The 18,950-nt window shown below is 43.3% G+C and overlaps 1 protein-coding gene across 1 annotated transcript in view; it reads right to left on the bottom strand.

Moving 5' to 3' along the window:
• Nucleotides 1–297: 297 nt before the first annotated feature.
• LOC140916898 (vesicle-associated membrane protein 1) overlaps nucleotides 298–18,950 on the bottom strand; it is a 96,324-nt gene continuing 77,671 nt past the window's right edge. The window contains exons 4-7 of the mRNA XM_073358792.2: nucleotides 9,222–9,345; nucleotides 4,838–4,996; nucleotides 2,946–2,997; nucleotides 298–418 (exon numbers count right to left, since the gene is read on the bottom strand). Of these exons, the coding sequence (XP_073214893.1) occupies nucleotides 402–418; nucleotides 2,946–2,997; nucleotides 4,838–4,996; nucleotides 9,222–9,345 (352 nt within the window). The 3' untranslated portion in view covers nucleotides 298–401. The remainder of the gene's footprint in view (nucleotides 419–2,945; nucleotides 2,998–4,837; nucleotides 4,997–9,221; nucleotides 9,346–18,950) is intronic.

Raw genomic sequence — 18,950 nt, 5'->3', positions numbered from 1 at the left:
TAGGCCGTCAAGTTTGACGATTTTGGCCCTACTATTTAATAAAAATCTTAATTTTGGGCCTAAACTACATGACAGTGTCCTTTTAAAGTAAGGACTTTCCCTATAACTGTTCTCTTATGATTCTGAAAAGTGTAGGATGCTTTTCATATATTACAGTTTCTGAAGGTCATTGTGGATGCATTTTAAGACACAATGATAAGACAACACATGGAATTACTTGGCAGTATTTAGCTGGTACAGTTTCATGTGGAAACAGTATAATACCAAACACACTACACTGAATGCTTACGGATTATAACAGGCAAAATTCCCAAGACACCAGGAATTAAAAAGCAGAGTTCAATAAGAGAACATCAGAAAAGATGAACCAAGCCATGCCAAGCCTTCCCCTCGTTGCCTTTTCAAGTGCAGAAATAAACTAGGAAGGAAAGAAGGAAAAAGAAAACAACAGATGTTATCATATAGTTAATATTGGACTTCAGTCAGAGAACATATCCAATCAGAAAACAGGCAAGGACATTAGCACAACCCTGCCTAAGGAGCACACTGTGGTGTTATTACAATAACAACTTGTATTTTGGTATCGCAGTGTCTGGGAATGGGCAGCTCTGGAAAGGGTGGTGGTCTGAGCTGCAGGATAAATGTGCTGGGTTAATCATCGAAGGTATGATCCTGTCCTCATAAAAATCAAGGGCAGAACTCCAATTGATTTCAATCATAGCCTGATAAAGCTCTCACTACACAGCAACATTTAGCCCAGTGAAATGGATGTGACTGCACCAGACACTGTGTTTTAAGCACCAGAGAAGTCACTTAGGTCCCTATTCAGGACAGCACTTAAGAACACACTTAACTTTAAATCAGTGCTTAAATCCCATGGACTTCAATGGGATTTAAGTAGATGCTTAAGTGCTGTGCTGAAAGGAATGCTGTCTTGAATCAGGGCCTAATTTCTCTGCCTCTCAGTACTCAATCTGTGAAATGGGGATAATATTTTCCTTTCTCCAACCCCTCATCTGATTTGTCTATTTAGATCAGTGGTTCTCAACTCTGGTCCACCGCTTGTTCACGGAAAGCCCCTGGTGTGCAGGTTTGGCCGATCGCAGCTCCCACTGGCCACAGTTCACTGCTCCAGGCCAATGGGGGCTGCAGAAAGCAGCACAAGCCGAGCCCCAGAATCGGCCGAACCTGCGGATGCGGCAGATAAACAAACCGGCCCGGCCTGCCAAGGGCTTTCCCTGAACAAACGGTGGACCAGAGTTGAGAACCACTGATTTAGATTGTTATCTCTTTGGGGCTTGGACTCTCACTATGTGTATGAACAGTGCCTAGCACAGTGGGGTCCTAAAGTAAGTTGGGACTTCTAAGCGGTACCAGATTGGAAACAACAACAAGCTGGAGTGCAAAGAAGTATTTATGAAAAAATGTATGACCCTGAGCCTTAAAGCATTGATTCTCTCAAGTATTCCACTAGGACTAACAATTATATAAACAACCTCAAATCATAGCCTATGTCTACACTACAAGCTAGGGGTGTGATTCCCATGCTCGCATACATATACTTGTGTTAGCTCTCGCTGAGCTAGCGTGAGTATAAATAGCAATGTAGTTGAGGTTGCAGAGACATAGCTTAAGTGTGTTGAGTACAAACCCACTGAAACCAGTGGGCACGTACATGGCATGGCTAAGCCTCCACTACCTGTGCTACCATTTCCATTCTTGTAGCTTCAGAATTATGAAACCCAAAATCATTCTGGGTCACATTGGTGCCAGCTTTTATATAACTCACACGTTACATCATGCACCTAACTCATGTTTACTGATCATTTGTAAGTATAACAGAAGCAAACATACACAGACTGAAGGTGAAGTAGGTAATCTGAGAAGAAGGTATTAGTACATGCCTATAACACAATTTGCTGTTAAATCTCTTTTAGATTACTGGCAGTATTGTCTGACTGAACAAACGCCCAGTTTTAATATCTAATGCCATATTAAAGTTACATAAAAGAAACAACTTCATTCATAACAGCTGTTGCTAACACATAGAGTTATATATATATATATATATATATATATATATATATATATATATATATATATATATATATATATATATATATATATAATAACAGGACTCTGTTCAGATTTCATACACAGATAGAGACATTAGGATTAATATAAATTAATATATTATATTAAATATATATATTAAAAAAGAAAAGACTTTGCAATCCTTCCTTTCTGATACTAATGTCTCTATCTATGTATGAAATCTGAACACAGAGTCCTGTCATTATGATATCCCTGCTTTGCCGCCTATACGATTGTGACCCATTGTTCATATTCTATTTCCAGGTATTATATAGATATGCAGAATACAAGACACTCCTTGTGTCACTGAGAACTCAAGGCAGCTTTGGGCCAGGTTTTAGATATCTAAAGATGCAGATAGTCACCTCATGAGATTTTCAAAAGCACCTACATGCTTAACTGCCATTGACTGGCACTTTTGAAAAATCACATTAAGCAACCCTATGTAACTTAAAATTTGGCCTGCTGTCCAGATTCTATAACAGTGAGCTAATTTACACGACTGAGTCTTCTCCCACTAAGGTAAATAGGATTTGTGTCATGGATTTTAATGAGAGTAGGGCTGAAGCTCTTTGAGATTGCATAAAAGTTTACCTAATCCTGAAATGGTGATATTTAAACTGGGAGAAACTATGTAGTATAACAGAGTGGGTGCCATTAAAACTTGGATGTTTCCAACCCACAGTCAATTAATGTTCAGTGAAATTCATAGTATATTTCCTTATAACAACAGGACACTTGAAGGGAATATTCAGAGTCAGACTATCTTCCTAAATGTTTTATTTCCTTCGCATGAGGACATTGGAAATCACAGAGCTATTTATATTGTACATAAAAAATAAATTACTTACTTATAATTACAATAAGAATGACTGCACATACTACACCAAGGATGATCATCATCTATAAAGAGAGTTAAAGAAAGAAAAATGAGGTCTTTGCATTATAAAAGGTCGCTCCTGGTTTTATCTTTAGGTGGGCTGTTCACTCTGTCCCATTGTTCTTAATCATTGCACAGATACCCTGTAATCAATTTTTATAGGTCCCTAATGTAGCATTTCCTAGAACCGAGACAATCTGAGAGAGAGCATCTATTAAGATACAGTCTAACACGTTTGAAGCTGTGTTCGCTGGCTGTGTTGTAGCTGTGTTGTATAACGTGGCCAGCTAATATGGCTTCAGATGTATTCACCAGTATCTCAACAGGGCTTTTAATCATGGTAAGATAACCTGATTAGCTAACGTGATTGAAAAGCACACACTTTGTGAGAGTCAAGATGGGCCCTAATGTGTGACAGGAAGGAAGAGCCAACAATTGGTACTGGCCACTTCTCCTCTCCTTCTACTCCTCCTCTGGCTCCTGAAGTCTGGAAGCTTTCTTTACTTTACTTTCTTTTCAGGGGAAGCAGGGAGGACCTGGGAGGTCAGGGTAGGGGGTCAGGTTCCAGCCCTGGAGACAGCTGGTCTTACTTGAGAAGGAGGTGAATTGCCAGTAGCACCACAGGTTTCTAGGGGAGACAGAAATGAAGCCAGGCAACTGGGTTGGGGTTTGCACTGGGGAGGCATATGGATGGGTGTTTGGCATGGGGACAGGGAGAAGGAGGGTTGAGGCAGGGGGCTGGAAATGATGATACTGGAGTGGAGAAGTAGGTGGTTTCAGGATGGGAAGGAAAAGGAGTCTTCCTTGTTCCAGGGAGAGGATGAGTCTGTTGAGGGGTAGGAGCAAGATTTTGGTGAATTCAATCTTTGCTTAGCCTTAATCTGGCCCAGCTGAAGAGATTCTCTTCTGCCTTCATTTCCCATGGTGGCCTGAGGAGGCCCTGGGTCATCGTTGTCTTCTACCTCCAGAAGCTTACCTCCATGAAGGAGAAAGAGGTTCATCAACCCCCACAAGGAGAGAAAGGCTTTTCCACCCCACTCTTCATATATGCTATGCTGATACTGGCTTTGTGCATGTTTTCAAGTGTATTTTCATTATGTTGGGGCTGAGGTTTTTGCATGTGTATCAATTTCTTCAGTTTTCGTGTCACATGTTCTCACACTTAGATTTTTAAATTAAAAATTTTTCCCCAAAGAAACAGTTGGGTTTGAATTATGTGAGATGAGGGTGGGGTGGGAAATTCTTGCAAAAAAAAATCTAAAAACTTTTATGATACCCCCAACTTTTACAAAACATTCTAGAGAGTCTGTGAAATCCAAAAGTTGGCTGGAGTTTACATAGTAACTATTGAACTTAACAAGAGCTTTGAAAGGGATATAATTGCTCAAGCTTCAGTATGGAAGCGAACTTCTAATTATTTGGGGGAAGTTAGAAAGAAACTTCCCCTTGGGAAAGCTAATTCCATAGCTGCCTATTGCAGGGTTTCTCGTACCTTCTTCCAAAGCTGCCAGTGCTCGCCAGTTTCAGAGGCAGGATACTGGGCTAGATGGATCACTGGATTGATTCTGTATTGTAATACCTATGTTCTCTCATTCTTGTCTCTAGAAATTGGCTGAAGCCTCATAATTATGATTCAAATTTCAGATAGCACAAAGATAGTGTAGGTTAAGTCTATCTCTATTCAAAGTCACTATAGCTTACAAAGACTATCCTACTGGTTTAAAGAGTAACATATCTTACCTTTCAGCATTCAGAAAAAGGGTCATTTAAATCCAACCTACTGTTACAAGGGCTCATTAAAGCAAAGTGAAAGTAAACAATTAACATTTAACAGATTTAACAAGAAATACCTATCGTCTTTACCTTGCAGTTTTTCCACCAGTATTTTCTCTTCAATTTAGCTGCACTAGTTTCAAACTGTGAGGCACCAGCTTGTAATGCATCTGCCCGGTTGTCAAGCTCTGAAAGCTTTTGGTCTCTTTCTAGAACCTTGTCTACATTCACTCGCATGATGTCCACCACCTGAAAAAATAACCCTCAGTTAGCAGACTCCATACGTGGAAAGGCTGTATTCATAGGACTGAAATCTCATGGCAAATGGGAAAGGTCCCTTTGCTATCAAGGTAAAAATTATGGCTTGCTATTATATAGACAATTCCTCTATAACAGGGCTACTCAAACTTATCCTAGGAGCCCTAGGTAGATAGTAAGGTGCACATAATCATGCTGAGCTCAAGTGTCCTTACAGACTATAAAATACTAAGACATTAAAATGTACTCTAGTTATTTCTATGAAGTTTTTTGAGGAACATGCACGCACTGGTGCTTTAACCCAGTTAGCAAAGCAGCTATTGTTACAGGAAACTGGCTGATATACCTATCACGGGGCAGACACCAACACATTTGCATTACATGCTGGCTCATAGTGCTGGTTAGGAACACAAGCCCAAAGGCATTATTTTCACTGCTGATGACTTAACAACATAGTTGCTCTATCATAACTATAGAAGTAGGCTTGATAAGAGTTTCTAATAGGAGCTACCACAACCTCCTTCGCAGACAAGGTGATCTTCCTTCTTCAGATTGTAGTCTGAAATCCTGTTTGGTATTGCAGGTGGGGAGAACATTTTGGATAGAAAAACTTTAGTCTTTGTTAATTTCACCATGGAGACCAGTATGGGCCTGATGCCCAAAAGAGCATAGATTGGAAGAGACACACAGTAGGTACTGGGAAAGGCATAGTAATTCAGTTATTTTATACATATTGAAATATATTTACATTGATTGGGCACTTTTAGCCAATTAATGCTTAAAAATAGAAATCCTGATCCAACTTCATCAACGTCTTACATAGACACAGTTTCTGTTTAAGTCAATAAAGTTGTGCCCACGTATGGCAGCAGTAAATGTGAGACTGGCCTGCAATTCCTTATAAATTATTAATGCTGCAGACTATGTCAATTGTACTTAATCTAATTCAATCTGTTCAGAATAATAATAATTAGCAGTAAAAATCAAGAGTCAAACACACACTTTGGACACAGTAAAAACAGTGAAACCCTACATGCTGGCTTAGTTATAAGATGCATCTTGTATTTATGTACAAGAGAAAACAAAAGATAGTGGGTCCCATCCTGCTCTCATTGAAGTCAAACGCAAAACTCCCATTATCTTCCAGTGGGAGCAGAATTAGGTTCTCAGTATGAAATCCTGGCCTCACTGAAGTCAGTGTGAGATTTCACGTCTACTCGCAAGTAAAGTTTTGTTCCTGTCCTTGTGAAATGAAATGGCACTGTAGTAAAACCATAGCTTCTCTGCTGGATTTCCATAGTGCAAGTATTTGGTGCCACCTAAAGGATAGTCTCAGAGTAGCAGCCATGTTAGTCTGTATCCATAAAAAGAAAAGGAGGACTTGTGGCACCTTAGAGACTAACAAATTTATTTGAGCATAAGCTTTTGTGAGCTACAGCTCACTTCATCGGATGCTTTACCACAAGACACATTGAAACAAAAACATTTCCTAGGAAAAGACTGCAGTAAGAGGGCAAGATAAAAGTAAAGCATAATGAGTCAGATCCTCAGCTGTGGAAATCAACACAGTTCCATTAAATTCAAGGGATCTGGCTTGATACATATATCCTATCTTGAAAATCTCAGTAGAGTTTTGCCTCCTTGATTCTTGTCAGCCTGTGATTTATCAGTTGGCTGAGCTCCCCCACCACATAAAACATGAGTTCTGCCTGCTCCCTTAAATGTCTTCTCTGGACTACCAACCTACAGCAACTTCTATCCCAAGTCTGAACTAGCCATGGAAGTGAATCTGGACATTTCAAGTGCACCCTGGGATTGATGGTCACCTGCTGTCCACTTACCAGACTCACCAGGTAGTGACTTCCCTGACAATTAGCCTGATTCTCTCTCTCCATTCAAACTCCTCTTCACTACGAAGCTGACTCCAGTAGGCCTGAGTTAAACATATCAGAACTAAAGTGTGTCTCAGGCCACAAAGTTCAGAACCAGGTCTTCAGAATTTTGGAGAGTTCTAGGCTTTTGGTTTGGCCAGTCTATTATTGGAAGCCATTTCCATTCTCCTGCTTGAAGAACCCCATTCATGTGTTTGAAGTAGCTCCTTTTAAGCAATAAACTAATCATATTTCACTTCCCAAGTAGGGTCATTTGCTTTGATTCTGAGCAATGTAAATGCTCACAGCACCCTTATGATGCAGTCTATTTAGGTAGAGAAGTTTATTTTATGATTCTAACTGAGGCAGGGTCCTACCAAAGGCTGGGACACAGTGGTCCTGATTCGCTTCTCACTTTCCACAGTGAGAATGAGAAGTCACTCCATTAAGGTAAATATAATTACACTGTTGTAAAACCAGTGGGAGAGAAGAATTGGGCCTAGGCTTTTCTGTAGCTGGACGCTATTCTGATCTGCCCCAAATATCAGCAAAGGAGCATCCAGGACATGAAGCCGAAGAAGGTTCTAAAGGAAGAAAACTCTGTCTAAAATATAACATTAATTGTATGTATAATGAGAAGCTCAGGTTGGATGATTTCTGTAAACTTCTTTCCTATACTTGTGAGGTGCATTTGGGGACAATCCCAACACCAGTTGAATGGATATTTTTTGGTGTTTGTACATCTGAATTGGCATTAAGGATCCACAGAGAGCAAGATAGAATTCTCTACAACTAGTTGTTCCTAACTATGTGGTGTTCAGTTAGGTAATGGAGCATGGCCTAGGAAGTCTTCTACGTACTGTACTTAATACACACATCTAAAGTCTGCACTATATAACTGGCCATAGTGCAAGTCAGCAGCTTATCCATGATCAAACCCCAAGATTAGCTCGATGGGTTGCACCCAGGATTAGCTTCACTAGTTCAGTGAATATGGTGGTAAATGAATGCTGGCATGATGAGTGTGACTGAGTGAGAATTTTCTGTAATATTTTGTATGAATCATGGGAAAAGGTTATTTACTCTTGGGAAGCTATGACAAAGCTGTCAATGGCCCCTAGGTGTCTTGAGTTTGGCCCATATCATTGGGGAATCCATGAAGACAATGGCAAAGCCAAACTTTGGGACATTTGCTACCTAGCAACTAATGACCATGGATGGTCCACTCCCCCTTCCCCCCTCCCTCCTCTGTAGGAAGCCAGCTGTGTTTAACCAACTGGAGAACAAAGGACTGAAGAGGGGCCAGGTAGGATTGGCCTGGTTAACTTGAACAAGAGGGTACAGACTCAGAGCAGAAGCCAATGGGGACATACCACTTTAAGGAGAACGGTCCACTCTGATTAGCCCAGAGCCACTTTCTTTTCTCTATGCTAACCAAGGGCTTTCTACGCTGGGTTCCTGTTGACTAATAAACCTTTCTGTTTTGACAACACTGCATGAAGGTCACTGAAGATGCTGTCGGAGATGCACTGCTCCCTAAGATTTACAAGTGTATCTCAGGAGTCCGCCTCAGTGGGACTCGCTGAAAGGGGTTCATGGTGGGAAGCAGGACTGCTGAAGGCCCAGAGGTCGAGGCTACGGAGGCAGTGAAGCCATGTGACTTACTCTTAAGGAACAGTGAGGCCCGTAGGAGGTCTGGCTCACTGAAGGAGTCCTCCCAGAGGCTGTTCCAAAGTGAGGGGTCATAGCACTGATCCTGTGGATCCATGACGAGGAGTAAGATTGTTAAGGGGAATTATCCCAATGAAGAGGGAATCCATGCTGGAACTAGGTCTCATATGGAACTATCATTCAAAAAGTAGCTGGCAACTTCTTGGAGCTGTTGCTCTGTGGACTTGCTCAACTGTTTGTCTTTCCCTGAATTTCATTTTTAATAGTAACCAAATAAATTAAATAAAGCCCTTATTGCTAACTACAGCCTGACCCTGGAAACTAATCCAGGCTTTCAGACACAGGGTCCTTCCCATAAGGAATAGCTTGCAGGGGCAGGGCCTATGTCTTTATAATCCCAGAAAGGATTTATATTTATATTGGCTATTTGCAAACAATGACAGAGGTAACATCTAAGTCATACTTGTTTTGTGAGCAGAGTTGTTAGGGGTATAAAGATTATGAATGAGCTCTTCTGCAATCTGCCTATTAAAAACCTTATCTCACATAAATCTCATTCCATAGACCCCCTGACTTCAATTGAATAAAGGCGACAGGATCTTTAACTGGGCAAACAGTCATTTAATCATCATAAAAAATAAAATCTCATCAGTGCCCCGTTGTGTGCAGCTCACCTCATCGACCTGAGCTTGTGTCTGTTGCAGTCTTCTATTACTGGTCACATTGGTGGGGGGTGGAGGCCCTCCTGCCCCGGAAATTGTGGAACCTCCGGCACCTTGGGTGGGAACTGGGGCTGACCTAAACCAGAAGCAAAGAAAATAATTGAACATGCATTGAATTTCATTCATTCGCACCTTCACTTTGCTACCAGTCCAAGATGTGTATACGCACAGATAAAAAGCAGAGTTTTCTAGCCTTCCATTGATTGTCAGTTAGTGCAGGTGTCCAAAGTTAGGCACTTAACTCTGTACTTAGGCACCAGGTGCCTGACTTTGGGGAACCAAGTTTGAAAACTGTGCCCTTCCGGGTTAGTTCTGATTTTCCCCTCATTTTCCCCATTAAACAGTTCTGATTCAGGCATATCTAATGGAGTCAACAGGAATCCTGTGTGCCTTGGATAGGCCCTTCGATTAGCTATCAATCATCTTTCTTCCCTGGCTGTGCAGTGGAAGTCAGGGAGGAGGAAATACTGCTCAGAGTATCCATGGAACAATGCATAATGGGCATCTTACCAAGCACTCCAGTTAGATTCTGTGCAATTCATTTCCATGTTTTCATTAGCTATAGTGTGCCCTGCTTGCAATGCAAGATACAGTCTAGCAAAGATCCTCTGAGGGGTTAGGCAGAAACACTAAAATTTTAGAAAACTCTCCCCTGGCAACGAGGCTAAGTCCATTTGTCTGTCAACTGCAGAACTAGGCATCAAACAAACCACAGCAACAGTTCTGAACATGTGCTCCAGCAAGTATGTGTAGGTAAGGCCTAACTTCCTTACAATGGCTTAAAAAAAAGACTTGAAGCTGGTCTCTAAGGGCATGTCTACACTACAAAATTAGGTCGATTTTATAGAAGCTGATCTTTAGTAACCGATTTTATACAGGCCCTGTTAGTCTGTATTCGCAAAAAGAAAAGGAGTACTTGTGGCACCTTAGAGACTAACAAATTTATTTGAACATAAGCTTTCGTGAGCCGATGAAGTGAGCTGTAGCTCACGAAAGCTTATGCTCAAATAAATTTGTTAGTCTCTAAGGTGCCACAAGTACTCCTTTTCTTTTTGCAATTTTATATAGTCAATTGTGCATGTACCCACTAAGTGCATTAAGTCGGCAGAGTGCGTCCTCAATACCATGGCTAGCAATGAGTCACAGAATGGTGTACTGTGTGTAGCTATCCCACAGTCCCTGCTGCCCACTGGAATTTTGGGTTAAGCTCCCAATGCCTGATGGGGCAAAAACACTGTCGCGGGTGGTTTTGAGTACGTCATCAGTCTTCTCTCCCTCCCTCCCTGAAATCAATGGCAAACAGTTGTTTCACACCTTTTATGCAGATGCCATAGCGTGGCAAGCATGGAGCCTGATCAGCTGCGCACTGCTTTTGTGAGCATTGTAAACACCTCACCCATTATCCTGCAGTATGTGCAGAGCCTGGCTAGGAGCCACCAGCACAAGGATGATTGTGAGGAGGACATGGACACAGACGTTCCTGAAAGCACGGGATGTGGCAATTGGGATATCATGTCGGCATTGGGGCAGGTTGATACAGTGGAACGCCAATTCTGGGCCCGGCAAACAAGCACAGACTGGTGGAACGGCATAGTGTTGCAGGTATGGGATGATTCCTAGTGGCTGCAAAACTTTTGCATGCATAAGGCCACTTTCCTGGAACTTTGTGAGTTGCTTTGCCCCACCCTGAAGCACAGGAATACCAAGATGAGACCTGCCCTAAGAGTTGAGAAACGAGTGGCAATAGCCCTGTGAAAGCTTGCAACGCCTGACTGCTATCGGTCAGTGGGGAATCAATTCGGAGTGGGCAAATCTACCGTGGGGGCTGCTGTGATCCAAGTAGCCAAGGCAATCCATACCTTTCTACAAACAAGGGTAGTGACTCTGGGAAATGTGTAGGTCATAGTGGATGGCTTTGCTGCAATGGGGTTCCCTAATTGTGGTGGGGCAACAGATGGAACGCATATTCCTATCTTGGCACTGGACTACCTTGCCAGACAGTACATAAACTGCAAGGGGTACTTCTCAATGGTGCTGCAAGCACTGGTGGATCACAAGGGCATTTCACTGACATCAAAGTGGGATGGTTGGGAAAGGTGCATGACATTCGCATCTTTCGGAACTCCGGGCAGTTCGAAAAGCTGCAAGAAGGGACTTTCTTCCCAGACCAGAAAATTACCATTGGGGATGTTGAAATGCCAATAATTATCCTTGGGGACCCAGCCTACCTCTTGCTCCCATGGCTCATGAAGCCGTACACAGGCAGCCTGGACAACAGTAAGGAGCAGTTCAACTATAGGGTGAGAAAGTGCAGAATGGTGGTAGAACATGCCTTTGGACATTTAAAAGGGTGCTGGCGTGGTTTGCTGAGTAGGTTAGACCTCAGCACAACTTATATTCCCATTGTTATTGCTCCTTGCTATGTGCTCCATAATATCTGAGAGAGTAAGTGGGAGGTTGAGGCAAATCGCCTGGCAGCCAATTATGAACAGCCAGACACCAGGGCAATTAGAAAAGCACAGCTAGGCGTGCTGCACATCAGAGAGGCTTTGAAAAACAGTTTCATGACCCACCAGGCTACGGTGTGACAGTTCTGTGTGTTTGTCCTTGATGCAAAGCCACCCCCTTTGGTGAATGTACTTCCTTGTAAGCCAATCCCACTTCCCCCCGCCCCGCTCTTTGACCACAGCTGGCAAAAGAAATAAAGTTCCAATTGTTTTGAATCCATCCATTCATTCATTCTTTATTTATTTAAAAAAATTGAGATCACTGACAATGCTGATTAGTAAAAGGTAGCCCGGGTGGGGTGGGGGAGGAGGGAAGGACAAGGCCACATTGCTTATTGTAGCCACACTACAAATCAAAGCTGTTGGAATGACAGCCTTCTATTGCTTGGGCCATCCACTGAAGTTGGGTGGCTGGGTGCCTGGAGCCTCCTGCCCCACATTCTTGGGCTTCTGGGTGAGGTGGGTATGGAACTTGGCGAGGAGGGCAGGCTGTTACACAATGGATGCAGTGGGGCTCCGTACTCTAGTTGCCTTTCCTGGAGCTCTACCAGACACCTCATCATGTCTGTTTGCTCCCCCATTAGCCTCAGCATCTCCTCCTGCATGTTCTGATCACACTCACTGTATGCTTTCCTGGCCTCTGCCACTGAATGCCTCCATGCATTCAGCTGTGCCCTATCAGTGCGGGAGAACTGCATGAACTCCAAAAACATGTCATCGCAACTGCGTTTTTTTTGCCTTCTAATGTGCGATAACCTCAGGGACGGAGTTGATACAGGGAGCATAGAAACATTTGCAGCTGCAAGGGGGAAAAAAGGGAGAGTAGAATTTAAGAAGATACGTTTCTGAGAACAAAAGGGAGACCGATTCACAGTGAATTAAGCAATTCACAGCAGACAGCACATGTGTTTTAGGTACAAGGTCACATTTTGCCTTTTATATTGAGCACCTGCCAGTATGGTGACACATCACACATGGCTGGGCAACAGAATTCGGTTTCCAGGCAGCCATGGTAAGCCAAAGGGTATGCGGGATTGGCTCTTCCGCGTTCATAACATGTGGGAATGGTTTCAAACTGCAGCACTCGCCTTTCCCATAGCAACCAATGCTGGTTGGTTTTGCCATTTAAAAGGAGGGCCTGCAGTTGCCATTTAAAAGGAGGGGCTGCAGGTTTTGGGGTGGATGTGCAGCACATCCCTCCTCGCCCCTGCGTGGCTATTCTCCGGGATGATCCTTTTTAGCCAAGCGCAAACAGCCGATCATGACCAGGGTCTAATGTGCCGGGGATCACCAAACAGAGGGGATTACTGTTCCCTTACAAAAATTCCCCTATTTCAACCAGGTGACCATGAATGATATCACTCTCCTGAGGCTAACACAGAGAGATATAGACTGAATGTTGCTTGAATGTGACCAAAACCCAGGACCATTCACTGCCATGCTTTGTGCTGCAGTGAATCCAGACTACTTGCTACTGGCTTGGCATGGTAAAGTGTCCTACCATGGAGGACGAAATAAGGCAGCCCTTCCCAGAAACCTTCTGCAAAGGCTTTCAGAATACCTCCAGGAGAGCTTCATGGGGATGTCCCTGGCGGATTCCCACTCCATCCCTAGACACGTTAACAGACTTTTCCAGTAGCTGTACTGGCTGCGAATGCATTTCAATTGTTCTGGGCAAATCACACATTAAACACAATTGCTTTTAATGACTGTAATGTAGTTACAAATGTGCACTCACCAGAGGTGACTTCTCCGCCTTCAGGATCTGGGAACAATACACCTTGGGAAGGTATTGGCTCCAGGGTGATGAAAAGGTCCTGGCTGCCAGGGAGAATGGATTCTCCACTTGCCTGCTGCGCATTCTCCTCCTCCTCCTCCTCCTCTTCCTCATCCACAAAATCCTCCTCTGTGTTGCGTGAGGCTTCCCCCTTGCAGGTGTTCATAGACAGTGGTGAGGTAGTGGTAGGGTTCCCCCCCTAGAATGCCATGCAGCTGATCATAGAAGCGGCATGTATGGGCCTCTGACCCAGAGTGAACATTTGCCTCCTTTGTCTTTTGGTAGGCTTGCCTGAGCTCCTTAATTTTCATGTGGCACTGCTGTGTGTCCCTGGTGTAGTCTTGGTCCACCGTGCCCTGTGCGATTTTGGCATATATATAAGTATTTCTTCTGCTGGATTGGAGTTCTGCCTGCAGAGATTCTTCTCCCCATACAGCAATCAAATCCAGTGTCTCCAGTTCACTCCATGCTGGAGCTCGCTTGCGATTCTGGGACTGCATGGTCACCTCTTCTGCTCAGCTTGCCACGCTGACCAAACAGGAAATGAAATTCAAAAGTTCCCGGGGCTTTTCCTGTGTACCTGGCTGGTGCATCGGAGTTGAAAGTGCTGTCCAGAGCGGTCACAGTGGAGCACTCTGGGATAGCTCCCAAGGGCCAATACCATCGATTTGCACAGAGCTGCATCTGCACTACCCCAAATTCGACCCAGGAAAGTCGGTTTTAGCTCTACTTCCCTCGTCGGGGAGGAGTACAGCAGTCAATATTAAGAGCCCTTTAGGTTGGTGGAACGGGGTTGGTTGTGTAGCCGCATTGCTTATAAAATCAACCTAAAGTGGCTAAATTCCACCTATCCCTGTAGCATAGACCAGACCTAAACCACCTTGCAGTGGTGGCACAACCAGATGAGCTGAAACAGTAGATGCAACTCTTTATGAAATGGATGGATTTGCCATATAAAGAGCAAAACGTGGGCACGCCTAGTTCTGTAAATCTGGCCCCAGGGCGCATAAATCCTCAATCCAGGCAATCTGATTGCAATCCGTGCACTGGGGAGGGCAGTGATTCAGACTCTTATAAGTATTAGCTGTGTATAAAGTGAGAGAAAATACATGACATGCTAGGTCTCCCTTGGCTGTTTTGGTTCTCTTTCCTCCCATCCTCTCCACTTCTTTTCCATCAATGTTTTCATGGGCTGTGTGCCCTAAGCCCCGTTTTCTAACAGTGATTTAGAATAGTCCCTCCCTTCTCTTGCCCTGTGTTACCTTCTCTTAATTTCTGAGCTTCCCCATCCCTGTCTCCTTTCTGCCTCTTTACCACCAACCACCCATGATCCCACTCTCCGGGCACATCCTCATCTGTCATTAGTCACTCCCCATCCTGCATCACCCACTTCAGATGCTCCCCATCAGCAACCCTGACCCTCATTCTTCACTCTCTGCTCATCATTCTCATTCTGACTACCCCCACCATCCAGTTCTCTTCTACTGTTATACTTTGCTTCACTATCAGTCCCTTCCGGGGCCTTAAGGTAGCTGGGCAATGTCAAGCCGTAGACCTTCATTTCTCCTTTTCTTTCAGGTTGGGAGGATTTTGCCCTGCAGCTAGGCCTACTTACTTAGGTTACAGCCCAGCTCAGCAGTGTGGCCAATCACCAGCAGACAGAGCTTTGGGGGCAGGGAGCAGTTTCTGAGCTCATTCCCTCCTCCAGCCACTGATCTAAATTAGTTGATGGTGTGAGCAGGAAGAGAGCTGATGTGCTCACTCAGCATGGCTCCTCCCCATATCTTTGAGCTGCTGAGGGGAGATGAGGTTGAGAACCTGCCCCCTCTACTCAGTGCTGTGAATGTATAACCACCCTCGTGAATCAGAGCGAGGCTGAGAGTGAGCTAAGCAAGGAGAGGCATCAAAAAAGAGGACAAATAACAGCAGAGGGAGAAAGGGATGGGAGGAAATTTAGGCTGAGGATAGTTTATGGCAAGGGGGAGGATCTCTGAGAGACACTGTAGTACTTAGCCCACCCATCCTGGACAGTATCAAATAGGGTGACCAGATGTCCTATTTTATAGGGACAGTCCCGATATTCAGGACTTTTTCTTATATAGGTGCCTATTACCTCCCACCCCATGTCCCAGTTTTTCACACTTTCTGTCTGGTCACCCTAGTATCAAACACCAACTGCCGCCCCAGAGCAACAGACTTGGCTTAAATCGTTTGCCCAAGAGCATAGATTACAAAGCGTGGCAGAGCTAGAAATAGAACCCATATGTCCCACCTTACATACAAGACCAGCGTGGTCATCCTCAAAATTGCTTTTAAAAAACATTTCCTTAAGATGATCTGACAGATCCAGCAGGCAAATCATCCCACTCGCCTGATAGCTCCTAATGATTTCAAGCAGCCATTCCTCAAGCCCACACATCAAACCTATGACTCTCTACCTTTACTGAAGGTTCCCCATCAATTCCTCCTGCAAGGGAAATAAAACCTTCCTATAACTGCCAAGGAAATCCCTGAACATTTGAATTGGAACCACCACCATCCCCCCAACATAAATTCCACTCCTAGACTCCTAATGCCTCCCCCACAACGACAGCCTGAGGGAGCACAGTGTCTCTCTGAATCACTCCTTTCTACCAGGGCTTGATTAATGTTACTGGAATTACGTCCCTATTAGAAAACTGCCACAACACCTTGTATTTAATAGAGATGTGTTGATTCCTCAAATGCACCCTGAGTATTGATTTGTCATTTTGTCGAGTCCAAGAGCCCCTCAGAAAGATCATTGTTCACTTACTGAGATTAATGCTGCATATTACACTTCTTTTACTACGATAAATCATTTATCAAGCTTTGATTGAAAGGAAAGGGCTTTAGTCATATGATAAATAGCACATCCTTGTGAAATTCCCATCAGTTGCCATGAACACAAAAGGCCAGATTGTGAACTCATTTCACCAGCCTCAAATCATAGCAACTCCAATAAAATCAGTGGGGTACTCTGAATTTACACTGGTATAACAAAGATCAGAATCTGGACCATAATGTTCAACTGATTTAAACAACACACACTGTATGGATAGTGTTTTGGGAGGATGTTCTGGGATCCTGCAGTTGAAATTGTAAAATATCATCATGGCTCTAGAGGAAATGACCCTTTTCCCATCAACCCAACTAGGCAATTTATGTGGAAAAATTGTGTGATACCCATTTGCTAGTTTAAAAATACAACAACGCAGTCACCCCCTTGCTATATTTTGTTAAAATCTCTGAGGCTACAGAATGCTTATACACGGAAAGAGATAGTATTTAAACCAGCCACCTGCTTTGGCTAACAAGGGTAACCTATAAAGGAGACATAGTCTTCCAGAACAAGCTGGGTAGGGTTGCTACCCGTGCCCCACACTGCACCCAGTCTCAATTTCTGACCATGCTTCTGCATTCCAATCTTTGTAGGACCCCAAAATGAAAGCACCCAAGTTTGGCTAAAAAGCTGGGTGCTCAGTTCTGTACACATTTTCTGACCAACATTTACAAGGCACTTTTGCCTCCCTATCTGTGCTTAAAATGAATTTCCATAAATCAGAAGCACTCCCTAATTTGCTATATCATAGTCTTCTCACCAGTCTCATTGATGCCTTCTTATTTGGTTGGAATTAGGGTTCAGTTGTATGTTCAGGGACCACATTGTCCCCTGTACAGGTTAATTCAGCCAAAAGGACTGGAAACACTCACAGCATGTTCCTCACATCATTCCAGAGCTCCTACACTCCAAAGACCGGCAAGAAGGAGGTGTTCTCTTTATTAGAGTTGGTCGGGAAATTTCCAGTGGAACATTTTTACACTGTAAAATCCTGATTTATCAAATGCAAAATGTTTTGTGAAAATGTGTCAATTTCAACCAATCTTCCAATGGAATATAGGCAGGTTTCAAAACTTGCCTGCTTTCCTGCCAGCTCCCCAACCACTCATGTGAAGGGCTACCTTAGAGTTGTGACCCTCAAGGCTTCCTTGCTAAATGAAACAGCTGCTATTCAGTGTTGGGCAGCAATTATACTGACCAGCCGGGGCTGCTTCATTTAGCAAGGAAATCATTTCTGTGAGGTATTAGTCAGCCAAAGCAATTTGTTGTGATACATGTCAGCACCCTGAGTTATATAACAGCTGAGGATTTATGTTTACAAGAGGTTTTTTTTAAAATACATAAAATGTCACAATTTTTGAAGTCCAATGTCTCATTCCTTTTTATGGCTAGAAAAAAATGTTGAGTCCTATCAAAATGCTGGGTATGTGGGATGAAGCTCTCATTTCAGATCCTAAATTCATTACATTTTTAGGTGAAGAGAAGCAATCAGCTGAGAAGCTGTTATTAATACAAGGCTGAATATTGCCCATCCCAGATCTTGGGCTAGATTGATTTTTTTGGGGAGGGAAATTTAAAATGCTTAGGGACAAGGAAGAAACAAATCTTTGGCAGGTTGAATTTTAAAAAATGGTATCTGATCAAAGCTGCCCAGTGATTGGAATGTTAAAGTAAAAATCCAGGATGAGATGGATTAAGGACAGATGAGGTAGTCACAGGTGTATGATAAATAGATTTATCACTTGATATCTCAATACACGGTATAGGCTTTGATAGACTTCAGGCATTCTACCAAATTAGTAGGTAATTCTTTCCATAATATAAATGATGTACATGCTACAGAATGCAGAATTTTGCTCTCAATAACACACATGCAACCCCATTGACAAAGAGAACACTTTGGCTCTGTGTCTAATTTAAAGCATTTAAAGAACATTCTACCAATTTGGTAGAATAATTTTAGTGGAAACAGAGATGTACTAGTCTTCTGTTACATGCTGTAAATGTAGACACCAAGGTAAAGTTGTGACTCTAATTTCTCATTCTACATAGCTTAATACAAAACCATTCTGCTTTGTTTCTAAAGCAATTTACCATTTATTTTTAGAAGTTAAATGGATGTAACTACAGAGCCCTTGTGGCCAAGATGGAGTCTGCTCTTAGGTGCCCGCAGGAACACAGTTGGGAAACTCCCTTCCACCCCAAGTGCACCTGTTCCAACACCCCTAGACTAAACACACACACACTACAATGATTATAGGAAAGGGAAATATTTATTTACAGAAGGAATGGAGAAAAACAACAGAGGAAGACAGGGGGAGCAGTAAAACAGAGAAAGGACCCACAGGCCAGTGGTCCCACAATATGAAAGGGCAGACACTGAGCAATACATCTATACTCAGAGTTCAGGAATCCTGGGCAGAGCTCCAGTCCATAAGCGAGTCTTGGGTACTCCTGCTTGTCTTTGGTGCCAGTGAACTTTCTTTAACAAACCCTTCCAGTGCCCTCTTCTGCCGCTCTCTACAAACTCACACAGA

The sequence above is a fragment of the Lepidochelys kempii genome, chromosome 9, assembly GCF_965140285.1.
Source record: "Lepidochelys kempii isolate rLepKem1 chromosome 9, rLepKem1.hap1, whole genome shotgun sequence".
Lineage (NCBI taxonomy): Eukaryota > Metazoa > Chordata > Testudines > Cheloniidae > Lepidochelys > Lepidochelys kempii.
This window is presented reverse-complemented; position numbering and strand designations above follow the sequence as displayed.